General features: G+C 42.0%; 1 protein-coding gene and 1 non-coding gene across 2 annotated transcripts in view; one reads left to right on the forward strand and one right to left on the reverse strand.

Moving 5' to 3' along the window:
- The first annotated feature begins 435 nt into the window (after positions 1–435).
- Positions 436–18,103, forward strand: part of LOC145396975 (ionotropic receptor 21a-like) — a 188,895-nt gene continuing 171,227 nt past the window's right edge. The window contains exons 1-4 of the mRNA XM_080270205.1: positions 436–675; positions 1,586–1,717; positions 2,828–3,144; positions 7,637–7,823. Of these exons, the coding sequence (XP_080126331.1) occupies positions 436–675; positions 1,586–1,717; positions 2,828–3,144; positions 7,637–7,823 (876 nt within the window). The remainder of the gene's footprint in view (positions 676–1,585; positions 1,718–2,827; positions 3,145–7,636; positions 7,824–18,103) is intronic.
- LOC145397394 (5S ribosomal RNA) lies at positions 2,319–2,437 on the reverse strand. Its single transcript, XR_013896968.1, has one exon. It is a non-coding gene; the product is annotated as a 5S ribosomal RNA (ribosomal RNA).

Below are 18,103 nucleotides of genomic sequence, written 5' to 3' on the forward strand. Positions count from 1 at the left end.
ACATATAAAGAGCATTTGGCCCATTCCATCAAGATTGTTCTGCAGTGTGATGACAGTGATATCACTCTGAATGCATAAAAATTCAAGTTTGCCAGGGAAAGGTTAGAGTATTGTGGGTATGCTGTATCTCGCGACGGGTACATAGTAGATAATCGAAAGGTGAGACAATATCTGATTTCCCATGTCCACAAAGCTGCCGATTTCAGGTCATTCATGGGTCTCATTACTCAGTTAAGACATTTCTCCTCAGAAGTGGCAGCAGTTGCATTGCCCCTGCGAGATCTACTGTGACCTGGAAATGAATGGTGTTTGACAGCACAGCATGAAGATATATTTGCAGAGCAGCACCACAGTCTGCCACTTTTTGACCCAGCTATACCCACCATGTACGAACAATCCTTCCTGTTTAAATGGGTTTGGATTTGTATTGCTACAATGCCATGGCAAGATATGGAAATTAGTGGAATGTGGTTCAGGATTGTTATCAGATGCAGAGTCAAGATCAGACATGGGGCAGAACCCGGCTTCGGCTTCAGGAAGCCATGGTTTTTAGGTCACGGCTTCGGCTTCTGCTTTGTAACTTTCCAAGGGCCTTGGCTTCGAAGTCAAGGGGCTGGCTTCAGCCCCAACTGCTGGCTAACGTGCGAGGGCCAGAAAATTAGCTACAGGAACAGAGTATGTTTACAGCATGTGAGAAAGTGGAACCATTGTGCCTTAATGCTGCGGTGAGAGGATCTTGATGTGAACAGGTCTAGAACATAATCGGACAATTTAAATTTTTTGAGTGCTTGGCTGGCATATTAACGAAATCTTCATATGCATAAAGACTGATTTTTATATTTTCAGGCCCTTTCTTTTGCATCCACTTCAGCTTAATGGAACACACAATATTACATACAGGTAGTACTTTATTTCCAAACTGCCCACTCCTAGGGTGAACATTATTTCATCACGGATAATGGCATATACTGTAACAGTTTACCACTAGGTAAGATGCAAGGTATTATGCACTCACTAACTCGCAAGAGCTCTCTAAGTTTGAATTTCTGATGTTCTTACTGGCTGGTTACAACTGGGATACGGTGACATGAAGCTGATTACTGGCTTCATAAAATTCATATAGCTTCGGCCTTGTCATTGTGCATGTTTACCTGGCCTTGGCTTCGGCTTCACGACTTTCCAAGGTCTCTGGGTTCAGCTTTGGATTCACGACTTTCCAAGGGCACCGGCTTCGGTTTCGGCGTCACGACTTTACAAGGGTGATGGCTTCGGCTTCCTGACATTGAAATGTTTCGGCTTTCAGCTAAATGTCTGGTCAAGATATGCTATGATTGAGTTAGAAACGGCTGCAGTACTGTGGGCAATGAGGAAATGAATGGTATTCCTCATTGGTCTCACACACTTTGATTTGATTGTTGATCGTAAAACAATGGTACCAATGTTGAATAACAAGTTGCTAAGCAAGATATAGAATCCAAGACTGCAAAGCATGCGGGAGAAACTGACGCCATTTTCTTTTACAGCATACTGGCAAAAGGGATCATATAATTGTATGCCAGATGGGCTATCACGTTCTCCAGTTCAGGATCATGGTGAAGATGACAACATTGCACATCAATCTACTGAGGACCCATTGCATGATACTGTTGTCAAAGTGCTGAATGCTGTAGGTGATGGTGTAAGATTTTCGCCCCTAGAACGTCGTACATTTTATAAGGTACAAGCTGCTGGATGTACAGACCAATAGTACATTGCTTGACATCAGAGGATTTTATCAGGTGTTCCTCTTCGTACCAGAGGTTCAGAGCCGCAGTTAAAACCTTACTGGGGTGTACAGGGTATGCTAGCAGTTAATAATTATTTGGTTGTATATGGTCCTAGGTTGGTTATACCCAAAGGACTAAGCAGAGAAGTGTTGGAGCGACTGTATGATGGACATCAGGACATCGACAGAACCAAACGATGTGTCTGGCAAACTGTCTGTTGGCCAGAGATAGATGCAGAGATACATGGCATTATCTCTGCATGTTCAAGATGCCGCACACTCCTGCCAAGTCTTCAGAAAGAACCTTTGTGGCAGGATGACGAGCCACCAAAGCTTGTCTTTGAGTTAGTCTCTGCAGATTACTTCCACTTGGCAGGGCGTACATTCCTTGTGAATGTGGATCATCTCTCTGGATGGCCTTGTGTCTTTTCATTCATTCATTCATTCATTGCCAGACGCCATGTATCCCAAACGGGGTGGCCAAGGGCTTAGAGTTCATTGTTTTACAGGGAGGGGCACTAATCCTCCACCAACCCCACTTGACACGTAGGAATGCCAACAGCATCTGGTGTTCCCAGGCGGTCACCCATCCAAGTACTAACCAGACCCAACGTTGCTTAACTTCGCTGATCGGATGGGAAGCGGTGTACTCAACGTGGCATGACCGTATAACCCTTGAAAAACTTCTGCACTGCATCTGATCACTACTCTTCGTTCTGTGTTTGCAGACTATGGAGTCCCTGTGCTTCTATGAACTGATGGTGGACTGCAGTTTGCATCCTCTACCGTTCGGTGTTTCCCGTCCAGAGGGGGTGTTGAGCACTGGATAACCTTGTAATACAATACAAAATGGAATGGACACGCAGAAGCTGCAGCTAAGACGTGCAGAAACTGATAGAAACCACCACGATATGTTGCCAGTTGGGGAGTAATCAATTTGCCAAGGGATTACTGGAGCTGAGGAAAACTCCATGAGCCCAAGGAAGATCACCAGCACAGGTATTGTTTGAACATCCAATTTGGTCACTAATCCCTGTGCATTATCATATATTTGCCGCACAGTGGCATTATGCAACGGAGGAGTGTAATATTAAGACAGAGAGACTCCGTCGCCAGGCCAGTGAAAGTCATGATGCAGTGGCCTGGCCTTTGTCTGAGTTACATCTTGGTGCCTATGTCGACATACAGGACCAGGCAACAGGGCACTGGAATCAACTGGGTGTCATTGTTGACAATGGGGCATACCATGACTACCTGATCAAGACTGAGAGTGGCAGAGTGACAGAGTGTGGAGGAATCGCAAGTTCCTTCGTCCTCATAGACCTTCATGCCAAGGGTTTCAATGACAAAAATGCTGGAGGATTGCAAGAGGGACACCAGTGAGTCACTGCAAGTGGACCATGATGTGGACATCTCTGTATCTAACCTTCTAGAGACAGATTCTTGAGACCATCACGCATGACCTATGTCCACACCACATCGCAGTACCCACCACAGGAGGGAGCCACATCGACTAGTGGTGCAATGGGATTTGGATACCTATGATAAGCCAGACGACAGAGATAACTCAGGCAACAGATTATCATCAGCTAATCCTGTCATCTTGTGGGGGGTGATATGAGACTGAGTGAGGTGTCAGTAAAGGTGGTTCAGAATGAGTGATCCCGTACAAGTGTTACCGTCCATTCTTCTTATGACTGACTGAACCAAAGAGTGAGTCAAGTGTGACTGTGGAACTCCTTTGAGAGTGTAGCATATATACAGATGCACACCCAAAATGAGACATACGTGTTTTAGCCTTTCACTACCTTGTTCATTTCCTGCACTCTTCCTGTAATAAAGAAGAAAATTCTGCCGCTTCTACAGTCAACTCTAACACACCGAGAACACAACAGTGCCGAATTCAAATCTGCTCTTTTTTTTTTTTCTGTAAGTGGTTATAGACGGATGGCGACCTGGAATGTAAGGGGAGCAAATGATGAGTTGAAAGAGAGAGATTGTTCAGGTTCTTGAGGGTGCGAAAGTGGATGTATGTGGATTAAATGAAACTAAATGGAGAGGTGAGAGTGTGAGAGAATTGGAGAATGGATGGGGTATATATGCAGGAGTAGGTGAGAATGAGAGGGCAAAAGAAGGAGTGTGTATTGTTGTGAGTAACAGAAGGAAGGAGAATATAAGAGAGTATGGATTAGTTGGTTCAAGGATTGTGTGGGGAAGACTGAAAGTTGGACTACAAAGGTGGGCAATTGTGTGCATGTATGCGCCAAAACAAGATCGTGCAAGCAGAGTGAGAGGAGAGTTCTGGACAAATATGGAAATGTGCATGGAAAAGTTTGAATGGAATGAGAGAGTGTTTTTGATTGGTGATATGAATGGAAAAGTAGGGAATGTGAAGATGGATGAAGTAGTTGGTGAGTGGGGTGTGCCTGCTGAGATAGATGAGAATGGGAGTGCTTTAGTGGACATTTGTGCTGGGAGGGGGTTGGTGATAGCCAATACCCTCTCAGGTACAAAATGATCCACAGGTATGCATGGCGAGTGATGAGAAGGGTGGATGGTGAACTGAATGAAAGGAAGGCAATGACTGATTATGTGTGTGTGGATGAAAGGATGCAAAGATGTGTAATGGATGCAAGAACATACAGAGGTTGGGGGGTCAGAAACAAAGTCCAAGTAAAATGTAGAAATAGAAGAAGGGAAGGACGGGAGGAAGAAGTAGATGTAAGGTAGAGTGGAAAGGTTACAAGATGATGAGAAAAAGGCTGAACATAAGAGAGAAGTGGAGGAACGATTGGGTAAATATGAATTGGAGCAGATGGGGGACGTGGAAGGTGTGTGCAATATATTCACAGTGTAAATATGTGCAGTATGTGAGGTGGTGTGTGGGGTGAAGAGAAGACGAAAGGGGGTGCAAGGAACAGCATGGTGGAATGAAGGTGAGACAGGCTGTGGCACAAAAGAAGAAAGCATATAATGAATGGATGAGAAATAGGGTCGTGGAAGAAGTTGAGAGACGAAAGAGAGAGTTATATGTAGCAAGGAAGAGAGAGGTGGAAAGATTAGTAAGAAAAAGAAGAGACAGGATGAGGAATTTGGAAGGAATTTGAGTGTAAAGTGGACGGAATGTAAGAAAATGTTCAGGAAACAGGTAAAGAGAGTCAGTTAATAGGGGAGTGAAAGATAAAAATGGTAGATTACTAGTTGAGAACGGAGAAGAAGTGAGCACATGGAGAGAACACTTTAATGAATTGCTGAACATAGAGAATGAAAGTAATGCGAGTATAGGTGGCTGGGGAATGGCTGGGAGAAGGAGAGACGTGAGAAGATAGGAAGGAATCAATAGAATGGAAGTTGTGGAAGCATTGAAGAAAGTCAAAATGGGGAAAGCCCCAGGAATTGATAGAGTGTGTGGTGAAATGCTGAAGCATGGGGGAGAGACAGTAGTTGAATGGATGTGAAAGACGTGCAGATTGGCCTGGGAGGAAGGTAAAGTCCCGGATGATTGGATCTTAGGTATAATTATTCCCTTGTACAAAGGGAAAGGGGAAGAAGAAGTGTGTGGTAATCATAGGGGCATTTGTCTTCTTACTGTAATAGGAAAAGTATATGGTAGGATACTTATTAACAGAGTTAAGGAAATCACAGAGGAATTAGTTGGAGAAGAACAGGGAGGTTTTATGAAGGGAAGAGGTTGTTTAGATCAGATATTCATTCTTAGATCTTTAGTGGAAAAGTGTCTAGAGAAGGGAAAGAAGTATGCAGCCTTCATGGATATGGAGAAAGCATGTGACAGGGTGAAGAGACAAGGATTGTGGAAATTATTAAGAATTTATGGAGTAGATGGGAAGTTGCTGAATGCTGTATAAAGAGTATGTATGAGGATGATAAGGCTGCAGTGCGAGTGGATAGTAAGCTGAGTTTTTCCATTTGAAGGTTGAGTTGAAACAGAGATGTGTCATGTCTCCATGGTTGTTCAATCTGTATATAGACGGGGTTATCAAAGAGATACAAGGTAGGGCAGTGGATGTTGGAGTGGCCCTAGTGAGAGAGGGCAGTGTTTGGAAACTCCCTGTACTGTTGTTTGCAGATGATACTGTGTTGTTAAGTGAAGACGAAGGAGTGCTGCAAGGCTTGGTGGATGAGTTTGGGAGAGTACGTAAGAAACGGAATTTAAAAGTGAATCCAGGGAAGAGTAAAGTTATGGTCTTCGAGAGAGGTGAAGTCAGTGAATGTACAGTGAGGCTGGATGATGAGGAAATGGAGAATGTGAGTACGTTTAAGTACTTGGGTAGTGTGATGAGTAAGGATGGAAGTTTGAAGTGTGAAGTGCTTGAATGGGTGCAACAGGGAAGAATGGCTGATGGTTACTTGAAGGAAGTGATAAGAAACAGGGAAGTGACATTGGAAGTGAAAACGCTATTACATGAGAGTATTGTGATACCAACTTTGACGTATGGAAGTGAAGCTTGGACGTTGTTGTAGGGACACAAGTCAAGAGTGAGAGAAGTGGAAATGAGTTATTTGAAAGGAGCCTGTGGAGTCACATGGAGAGTCAGACTGACAAATTAGAATGTTAAGGAGCGTTGTGGTGTGGATGTAGATGTGATAGGAAGCATTAGAAGGAACACACTGAGGCAGTTTGGCCATGTGGAGAGGATGAAGAGTGAAAGACTGACGAGGAGAGTGTATGTGAGTTGGAAGGGGAGAGAAGGAGGGATGGAGGGATGGAGTGGAGAGGTATATGAGAGAGGGGTGTGTGAATTGGGAGGAGGGCAGTGAAATGGTGGGGACAGGGTGACGTGGAGGCGATTTGTTTGTGGCCACCCCGTATAAGGGATTAAGGCGTCTGGCAATAGATAAATAGATAGACATACGTTGTAGAGAAGTCCACAAAAGCTTTACAGCTGTAACTTTCCAGATATATAGCTGTGGTCCCTCTTATGATCTGCTGTGGTCCCTCTTATGATCTGCTGTGGTCCGTCTTATGATTTGCTGTGGTCCCTCTTATGATCTGCTGTGCTCCCACTTATGATCTCCTGTGGTCCCTCTTATGATCTAAAAGGAATCTGCTTACTGTTAAGCATACAGCTAGCATCTTATTGGGACAAAAGTACAATTTACACATGCGTTCTTCGACACCACTGTCTTCAGATCTTGTTGTTAAACAAGAAGCTACCTTAGGGTCTTCAGATCTTGTTTATATTACACATTCCATTTATACAGTACTATATGATGACGCTTCCTTATTGTGGCTACACAATAAGAATAGGTAAGTAGTTTGGCTTCCTTATTGTGGCTACACAATAAGATTAGGTGACTAGTTTTTATTACTCTTATTTGACAATCTTTTTGCTATATATCAGGTAAATTGTCACCATATAAACGGAGACAAGTACTGACATATATTTGAGCCATATAGACTCCTATTTAATATTGGTACCATTCATCACTGTTACCAGTTATGCTTTGCGTCCTCTCATAGTGAGACAAAATCTGGTTTCATTGTTCAGTCCGCCCGTAGTTGTACTTTCTGTGCAGCCAGATATTATGTATCCATTTGCATGATTATGTAGGATCAATCCCATCAGCCAGAGGAAGTTTTTCTGTATATACTCCCAGCGACCAAACTTCTTTTAGTTAGGTTAAGTAAGATGAATTTTACTATGTTAACAATGACTATAAATAACAGTTTAATTTCAAAAAGTGCCCTAAGCTAACATAATCCATTGAAGACAGCAAGAATATTTGACATAAATTCGCCATCATGATGAAAGAGTTTATGTACTGTTCACTTTTCAGACACTTTTATAAACAGATGTTATTGCCGTCATTATTTCACTTTTTACCTCGTGTTTTCCCTGATTCCAACAGAGTGTCAAATTTGTTGTTGGGAGCTGATATGATGGAAAAAAAGGCTGATGAAGAGTCCCTGGCAGAGTTGCTGGAATGGATAATAGACAGGGAGCTTCCTGGCTGCTCTCTGCTTCTTGCCTTAGACCCCAGCTACTTAACAACATCCCTTGTCAACCAGCTGAGTTCAACACATTACTTCATGCAGGTCATGTGCTATGCTTTACCTCTTATAGTCCAGCACGTAGAGTATTGAAGTATTTCATTTTAGATATTGTCAGACGATTTTTTAAGCTTTGGGAGACTTCTGACAAATGGGGTGTTTATGAAAAGACTAAATGCATCTGCTTGTAAATGTTCTGTGAGACAGATTTTCTTTTTTGTCAGAGGTCTTTGCTTTACTCTTTACGAATAGTTTTCATTATATGGATATGGAAGATGTGCAGATTGGCCTGCGAGGAAGGTAGAGTCCAGGGGGATTGGAAGTCAGGTGTAATTATTCCCATGTACAAAGGAAAATGGGGAAAAGAAGTATGTTTTAATCACAGGGGCATTAATTTTGTCTTCTTAGTGTAAATCCAAAAGTATGGAATAGGATACTTATTGACAGAGGTAGAGAGGTGACAGAGGAATTAGTTGGAGAAGAACAGGGAGGTTTTAGGAAAGGAAGAGGTTGTGTAGATCATATATTCATACATAGATCTTTAGTGGAAAAGTTTCTAGAGAAGGGAAGGAAGTTGTATACAGCCTTCGTGGATATAGAGAAAGCATATGACAAAGTGGGTAAACAAGGAATACGGAAATGTTAAGAGTATATGTAGCAAATGGGAAGCTACTGAATGCCGTGAAGAATATGTATGAGGGTGTTAAAGCTGCAGTGCATGTAGATGGTAAACTGAGTGAATTTTTCTATCTGAATGTTGGAGTGAAACATGGATGTGTCATGTCTTCATAGATGTTCAATCTGTATACTGATGGGGTTAAAAAAAAAAAAAATACAAGGGACAGTGGATGTTGGAGCAGCCGCAGCGTTTGGAAACTTCTTGTAGTGTTGTTTGCAGATGTTACTGAACTGTTCAGTGATGCCGAAGGGGAATGGAAGGGTTCATGAATGAGTTTGGAAGAGTGTGTAAGAAACAGAAGGTGAATGTAGGGGAGAGTAAAGTTATGGTCCTCAAGCGAAATTAAGTCAATGAATGCACAATGAGGCTGGATGATGAGGAAACGGAAATTATGAGTGCATTTCAGTACTTGTGTAGTATGATGACTAAGGATGGAAGTTTGGAGAAGTGCTTGAAATGGTACAACAGGGAAGAAAGGTTGCTGGTTATTTGAAAGCAGTGATAAGAAATAGGGAAGTGAGCACGGAAGTAAAAAAGTGCTGCGCAGTAGCATTGTGATACCAAATGTAACATATGGAAGTGAAGCCTGGACCATGTAGCAGGGACACAAGTCATGAATGAGTGCATTAGAAATAAGTTATTTATGCGGCGCATGTGGAGTTACTTGGAGAGACAGACTGACAAATGAGGAAGTGAAGATGAGTAGTGGTGTGGCTGTGGATGTGATGGAAAGCGTTTGGAAAAATACACTGAGGTGGTTTGGCCATGTGCAGAGGATGGACAGCGAGAGATCAGCGAGGAGAGTGTATGTGAATGAGGTGGAGGGGGGGTGAAGGAGGAGGAGGCCGATGATGGGAAAGAAGGATGGAGTGAAGAGATATGAGAGGGGAGAAGTACACTGAGGTGGTTTGGTCATGTTGAAAGGATGGAGAGTGAAAAATCAGCGAGGAGAGTGTATGTCAATGAGTTGGAGGTGGGGGGTAGAGGGGGAGGCTGAGGCTAAGATGAAGGGTTGGAGTGAAGAGATATATGAGAAAGAGGAGTGTGAGGTGGGGGGAAGGCAACAAAATGGTGGGGGACAGGACGACATGAGTAGTGTGACATGAGGCCACCCGTTATGGGATTAAGGGATCTGGCAATAGATAGATATATATCACTATACTAGAAGTAAATAATCATAAATATACTTTTATCATACGTATTTGAATTTTATTAATTACAATGAATTCCCGTTGTACTGATGGAAAAAAAAAGCTTACAAATAATAAGTGACCACTACTTTAAAATTTCGGGTTCATGAATATATGAATTATTTTTATTAGTAATACATTTTAAAATAAAATAATAAATGGACTTAATATAAACAGGTGTCCACATTATGACTTGATGAAGGGTACAAGGTATGCAAGGTGGCGTTGACCCTTCAATTTATGAGACATCCAAATTCTTGGCTTCGGAAAATTTTCTGCTGTATTTTCTGGGAAACAGAGTAGGGTCATGTGGGAGGTTGATGAAACTCCTGACTGTAGATGTTGGTCCTTTACTGATGTAGCCTACTGCATCTCCATACATGGTAGATGACAACAGGGAGACTGGACTTATTCCAAGTCTGCTCAAAACTTGGATAATAATTGAAAACCTGACAATGGCCATGCTGGACCCAGTGTCAGAAGTAAAATACAATGCCAGAACTTGTTTGAAATCCACTCCCAGACTTAGATTCTCACAATGACTGGTACCCCTGCAAGTGTTAGTACTTTCAGGTAGTTTCACGCAAAATGATAGATATTATACTTTTATGTGAAAAAAAAATCAAACTTTTCATACGAATATTTCAAGGAACAAGATAATGCAGCTGCCCTTTGACCGTCCTAACCTTTATTTTTTGGAGTGATACTGCACAGGATAAGAATTTATCACCTTATTTCATAATTACAAAACAGTTTTTAGTATCATGTTTTTTTTTGTTTTGTTTTTATGTGTCCGACTCTGGGCATAGGCTTCACAGCCTGCTGTCAAGGCCCAGTAGTCCTCCTACATACCATACACCTCTACATGTCACCACTTTGGCGTTAACACCCTCCGTCCATATTGAATACACGCTAGGGCTGTCTCATACAGGACTGGTGTATTGGTATTAGTGGGGGTATTTTTACGACATGTCGGCAGGTCTTCTGGTAGATCAGTAATATCTAATTTTGTGAAATTCATATCCTTAAACTGTTCCCTGCCCCAGCGAGGATTTGAACCTGGGTCCAGTAGGACTACAGCTTACCTGTATACTGGTTGAGCCACGGCCTCCCCTGTACGTGGCTAGCTGGCCTTATCCCAGGGCATCAAGCTGCTGAAAACGTTGTTTCTGCCTTTCCTCTCACAGCTGCTCTGTACTCTTCTCATATATCACAATTTCCAGGGCAGATTTCACTCTCAAAACATTACTAACAAAGGCACAGTACAATCAAAATACCTTTTAGGTGATTAGAAGTCGATGTGCTAACTCATAATAGGGCTAGAAGAAAAAGCTCCAAGCAGGAGGCCGTGAACATGCACCCGAGAAATCAGAACACAGAGACAGCATCTCCTCTCGCATACCAAGCGCTCACCCTCACCTTAGGGACACTTATGATAAAACTTTTAAACTACTTATAATATTTCTTTTAGAAATGTGGATAAATATTGCAAAATATATAGGAATTCTTGGTAATATATTAGTCTCAAGTGTCATAGTTCAACTGAAAAAAAAGAATACTGAATCAATGTAAAGAATTCATAACATCACGACGGCTATTTATAAAAGCATGAGATATTACAGTGCAAGGTGCAAAAATGTTATTGGCTTTTATTTTCAACCTGTACACCTGACCATCCTCCCCCACATTTATATTTTTGGTTGTCTGATGACACTTAGAATGCAATATCTGAGAATGTGTTGAGAATCACAACTGAGGTATTCAGACAAATAATTAAAAAATCATCTTGGGCCAGAAGATACATAAAGGAAGGAGAATGTTCTACAAAAATATATGGGTGTTCTTACAAAAAAAAAGGGGGGGGGATAATCACACCCAATGCACAAGCTAATTCCTCCAATAACTGGTTTCTTGTGTACCACAGTACAGTGTGTCCCTTAGAAACACATCACAAGGATGTCAGTCTGTTTTTCCTAGGGTGCTTGTTTCCTTTTCCACAGTAAACTACGAGATGAGACAATTAGTGAATGCGCTCAGAAGACTGAACTGAGTCTGAACTAACAAACATCATTCAATTTCATTCACTATTCATACATTCCACTAACATTCTACCAGTTATGCAAAGGTTTCCTAGTGGAACTAGAAATTGCTTTAATGAGGGTTACTCAAACTCAGCCCACGTCCCAATGAGGCAGTGGGAAAAACGTCAGCAGCCTGTAAGTGTAACCTGTCTCCCACAGATTATCAAGGAAGAAAACAATTTCTTAACTAGTTTCACAAGTGAATAAGCCATCACCCAAATACAAACGTGGGAACAATTCTCACTTAATATTAATGTACACATTATTACCTGCAATGTTATATGAGCCCCAATCAAAGAAAATAGCACCTTTACATGGCACTAAGGTCCAAAGTATCTATTACAGCCAACGGTTCCTGAGAAAAATTAAGTACCTAAGTCAACTGAGGATACAGCTGAGTAGAGAGAGAGAGAGAGAGGAGTAGACTGTAGCACCAGTTGAGCAGGGCAGTACTCCTGAGGTGGATGGAAAGCTGATGATAGGGAGTGCTGGAGCTCCCGTTTCATCAGCCCTCAGGACTAGTTCCTGACCATCCACCTTTGCTGAACTTTTTCAGCGTCCCAGTTACACAGAGAGTAGGCCAGCATGCTCTCCAATACAAATTTCTCTAACTCTCTACACCAAACAACATGGACAGTACACACTACACTTCCTTTTCCAAAATTCAACAAAATTAATGGCGTCTCAACACTCAGCCTCGGAGTCCCCAGGGAGGGGGACCATAAATGCCCCCACCTTCCGGCCTTCTCCCGGTGACGACTTGAGCTGCCTGGAACCTCTGTTTGATTCACTTCTTCTTCATTTCTGCAACATTTGCGGCCTTTCCTCTAACTTTCTTCTATTCATCACCACCTCTCCTCCTCTAAACCTCACCTTCTCTTTCTAACTGAGACTCAGCTGTCTGAGGCAACTGACAGCAAACCCTTTTCTTTATCCTCCTACTTTCTCTTCACTCATTTCAAAGCCAAAGGTGGCTGTTGTGTATACATACACAACGACTTATCTTGCTCTCGTGTTCCTGAACGCGATTCTTCCGAATTCTCTACACTCTGGCTTCGGCTTTCCTGTCATTCTCTGACTAAATACGAGTATATCTGTGCTGTTTACTTATCCTCTAATTCTACTGACCATCAAAAATTCTTTGACTATCTTACTTCTACGATGGAACACATTCTATCCATTCCTCCTTCCTCTGAAATCTCCATTTTAGGAGATTTCAATATTCACCACCACCTTTGGCTCTCCTCTCCTTTCACTGATCCACCTGGTGAACAAGCCTACGTCTTTTCTATCCTTAATGACCTAGAGCAGCTTGTACAGCACCCTACCCGTATCCCAGACTGCCTTGGAGAGAGCTCCAATATACTTGACCTCTTCCTTACAACTAATCCTTCTGCTTACACTGTTAATCTGTTCTCTCCGTTGGGCTCCTCCGATCACAACCTTATCCCCTTAACCTGTCCTATCACTCCGGTACGGCCTGTGGACCCTCCAGGGAAACATCGTCTGTGGCATTTTGGAGCCACGGATTGGGAGGCCCTCAGGCAGTACTTCTTTGATTTTCCCTGGAATGATTATTGCTTCCATGGCCGGGAGCCATCTGAGTGTGCCTTGCGCATTACGGAGGTTATTCTTTCGGGCATGGAAGCATACATTCCTTTCTCGTATCCTTTGTCTAACGAAAGAAAGCCTTGGTTAAATCACGTTTATTCTAATGCTGTCCGCAACAAGGAGAGGGCCTACAAAAGGTACCAGAGCCAATCCACCCCTGAATCATATCATCTTTACGTTTCTGCCCGGAATCGTGCTAAGTCTGTTTTTCGCTATGCTAAAAATAATTTCATCCGTACTAAATGCTTTCAACTCTCTAACTCCAATTCTTCCCGCTCCTTCTGGCACCTTGCCAAAAACCTTTCTAACAACTTTACCTCATCATCTTTCCCTCCTCTTTTCTACTCTGATGGTTCTGTAGCTATTTCTTCTACTGATAAAGCAGATCTCTTTGCACAGACTTTCTCCTTCAATTCCACCTTAGACAATTCCGGTGCTGTTCCTCCATCATTTCTCCCCTCTGACCTTCTCATGGCTGACATTAAAATTTCTTCATCTGATGTATTTTCTACCATCACAGGCCTCAATACTAACAAGGGATATGGGCCTGATGAAATCCCTCCTATTGTCCTCAAGAACTGTGCTTCTGTGCTTACACCCTGCCTAGGCACTCTTTCGCCTTTGTCTGTCAACTTGTACCTTTCCTTCTTGCTGGAAGTTTGCTCTCATTCAGCCAGTCCCAAAGAAGGGTGACCATTCCCAACCCTCCAACTATCGTCCAATTGCATTACCATCCTGTGTTTCAAAAGTTTTCGAGTCAACTCCGAATTGAAAATTTTTAAGGCATCTTTCCTGTCACAACCTTCTTTCTGATCATCAGTATGGGTTCTGTCAGGGACGCTCCACTGGCGATCTTCTCACCTACCTTTCAGACTCCTGGTCATCCTCCTTTCGGGACTTTGGCGAAAGCTTTGCCATTGCACTTGACATCTCAAAGGCTTTCGATCGAGTCTGGCATAAATCTTTAATTTCCAAACCGCCCTCTTACGGTTTGTATCTTTATATCTGTGCCTTCGTCACTAGCTTCCTTTCTGGTCGTTCTATAGCTACTGTTGTAGATGGCCATCGTTCCTCTGGATCTATTAACAGTGGTGTTCCTCAGGGCTCTGTCCTATCACCAACTCTTTTCCTTTTATTCATCAATGACCTTCTAAGCTGTACATCTAACCCTATCCACTCATACACTGATGACTCCACCCTTCACCTTTCCACTCGGTTCCAGCAACGCCCATCTCAGCAGTTACTTCAACAAACAAGGGATGAGGCTATGGCACACCTAATGTCTGACTTGGCTCGTATCTCTGACTGGGGTAAAAATAATCTGGTTGTTTTTAATGCATCTAAGACTCAGTTCTTACACCTATTAACCCGACAAAATCTTCCACAGGTATACCCACTAATGTTTAATAATATTCAGCTTAATCCTGCATCATCCTTGAACATGCTTGGGGTTTCATTTACTCGGGACTTATCTTGGAAAGATCATATTACATCTCTTGTAAAATATGCTTCCATGAGATTGGGTGTGCTAAGCCGACTCCACTCTTTTTTTACCCCTGCACAATTATTGACTCTATACAGGGGTTTTATCCGCCCCTGTGTGGAGTACAACTCTCATGTGTGGGGAAGCTCCCCACATACAGCTCTCCTCAATAGAGTGGAGTCAAAGGCTTTTCGTCTCATTAACTCTCCTCCTCTTACTGACTCCCTTCAACCTTTGTCTCTTCACCGCACTGTTGCATCTTTATCTCTTTCCTATCGCTACTTTAATGGTCACTGCTCCTCTGAACTGTCTGCATGCATTCCTCCACCTTTACGACGGGCGCGTAGCACCCGTCTAGCAGCAAACTCTCATCACTTTTGTGTCCAATTCTCTAATGCAAGAGTTAACCGTTACTCCCAGTCCTTCATTTATGAAGGTCAGCTCTGGAAATGTCTCCCTCTGTCTGTATTTCCTACTTCCTATGATCTCTAGTCTTTCAAACGCAGTGTGTCCAGGCATCTCAAAATGAATGGATCTTGAATTTGGCTCCCTATTGTATTTGGTTTTTTCTTGGAGGGAATTGTTGCGGGCTCATGGCCTTTGGTTACTTCTTCCTCGTATAAAATATATATATATATATATATATATATATATATATATATATATATATATATATATATATATCATCAGCCGTTAAGGTCCACTGCAGGACCGGCCTATCCCTAGCGAAGCAGGGACGATACAGCCAATGTATCTCTACCCAATGGCTTAGGCTGTCTGGTAGAGACTGTATGTAGGGTGAGAAGTGCTTGTGAGTGTGATTGTAGTACTGTAGTGACTTTGGATGTGTGTGTAGTCCGTGAACCAAGTGTAATCGGCCCGCCTTAAGCCGATTTGTGCAAGCATACTAATATGCGACACTGGTTCAACCACAGCATCCTTGTGTCCGCCAAAGTACTCGTAGCAAGTGGCTTGGTGAATGCTTCCCAAAGTTTTTACAACTTTGGTGGGAGGCGAACCCGCGCTCATCAGCGAACGAAACGCACACTTTACCACTGTAGCACAGAGGCTCCATATATATATATATATATATATATATATATATATATATATATATATATAATTGCATCTATTACAATTACACTTCAGCATACCTCATGCAAGAGTCCCATTTAATGCATTAGAAAATGACCTTCCTCAACAAATACTTTTAGTACAGTCATACATCGAAAGGTTGTCCTAATCCTAAAGTTCCTCAGTCAGTCTTGATGGAGGTTTCCTCACTCTTGGCTGGGATCCAACGACACGGTCTTAACCCATGTCACTACATATGTGCAGATGTTCCTGTGCTATAGACAGCCACTCCTCAATTGTTTTAATTAAGATTTGTTGCTGATTTAAAATCATCATCACATTTGTCACGAAAACAAGCTGTACATTAGCCTTAATGTTCCAAGGGTATCCTCGGTTCCCCCTAAACCGACTGTAATCCAGTTCGTTTGCCATTTTGACTTAAATAAGCTAACAGCAATGGCACAAATGAAACATGGGAAACAAAAGTTCAAAGGGTAGCAGGCGCTTTAGCAGGCATGTACCATATGGTTGGGTTAACACATGGGTTCGGCGGGAATCTTTTAAGCCTTAAAACAGAGGAAAAAATGGCAAAACATGGATGAAAATAGGCATAAATCATCCCACCGCTGCCACCATTATGTACTGACAGAAAAAACAACCACAAGCAAATAAGTGACGAGTACATTAAAATTTAAGGGTTTTTGAATATATGAAGTATTTGAGGAACTGTTATTAGTAATACATTTTAAAACAGAATAATAAATAGACCTAATATAAATGGATGTCCATACTAAACTTGACCAAGGGTACAAGGTTTATATGGTAGCGTTGAACCTTTAATTTATGAGACATTCAAATTCTTGGCTTCTGAGAATTTTCTGTTGTATTTTCTGGGAAGCAGAGTAGGGTCATGCGGGAGGTCGACGAAACACCTGACTGTAGATGTTGGTCCTTGATTGATGTACTGCATCTCCATACATGCTAGATGACAATAGGGATATTGGACTTGTTGCAGGTCTGGGCAAGACTTGAAAAATACTTGAAATCCAGACAATGTCCATGCTGGACCCAGTGCCAGAAGTAAAATACTCTGCCAGAACTTGGTTGAAATCCACTCCCAGACTTACACTCAGACTTACATCAGGACTTGCACCCCGGAAAGTCAGGGGCGTAACCCTTGCCCCCACCCCCCTCCAATGGCACCCCCATTTGAATTTTTTCCTTTTATGTGCAGTATAATACAGTATGCAGCATTTTTTTTAACACTTCTGAGGACATCTTTCAAGATTCCATTCACTTCATTGTGGATAAAACTCTGTGTAATATAGTATTTCAAATTAATTTAACATCATGGTGTGATATTGGTTGATTTTACTCGTATTATCCGATATGAATTATATACGGTATATTATATTTCCTCAGTCTGTCCTATAATGACAAAAATATGTTAATAACCCGTTATACCGGTAAGGGAAAACAGATCTAATCAAGTGGCCTGTCCACGTTATGTTTACCCTGGACTCCCAAGACGAGGTAGGAAGTCAGATTTTATTTTTTCGAGGTCAGTAAGGATTTCACAAAGTTTGTGGCGTATATGTTGATGGTTAATACCTTAATACATTGCACAAGGTACAGTAAGATGTTATTTTGAAAGAATGTATGCCATTATTTTAGTTGCAATATCCTCAGTGTTCCTCATCTGTGCTCTTCAGGCAACCTGTGCAGTTAATAAGCATACCAAGCATTGTTTATAACGGTAATACATGTATAACAAAATTTATATATTCAGAGATAATAGTGTGACCTAGATCACAGTAACGCTTTGAAAAACCTATTTATTTTAGCCTGTGGGTTTTAAGGTTTAACAAATTAGCTCGAAGTCGAAAAAATTCCCAAGAGCGACGCCCTCCCCGGGCCCTCCTAGATGAAGGCCTGGCCCTCCTTTGGACTCCCCACCAATGAAGACTCGGTTATGCCACTGCTGAAAGTGTTAGAACTTTCAGGTAGTTTCGAACAAAGTAATAAGATAAGAGTATTATACTTTCATGTAAAAATATATAACTTTTTATAGGAATATTTCAAGTAATTACATAATGCAGCTGCCCTTTGACCATCCTAACCTTTATATGTTAGGATGATATTGCACAGGATAACAATTCATCACCTTAATTCATAATTACAAAACAGTTTTTAGTGTCATGGTGGTG

Source organism: Coenobita brevimanus, chromosome 40 (assembly GCF_032717465.1).
Source record: "Coenobita brevimanus isolate Jiangsu-jjx chromosome 40, ASM3271746v2, whole genome shotgun sequence".
NCBI classification, from domain to species: Eukaryota; Metazoa; Arthropoda; class Malacostraca; order Decapoda; family Coenobitidae; genus Coenobita; species Coenobita brevimanus.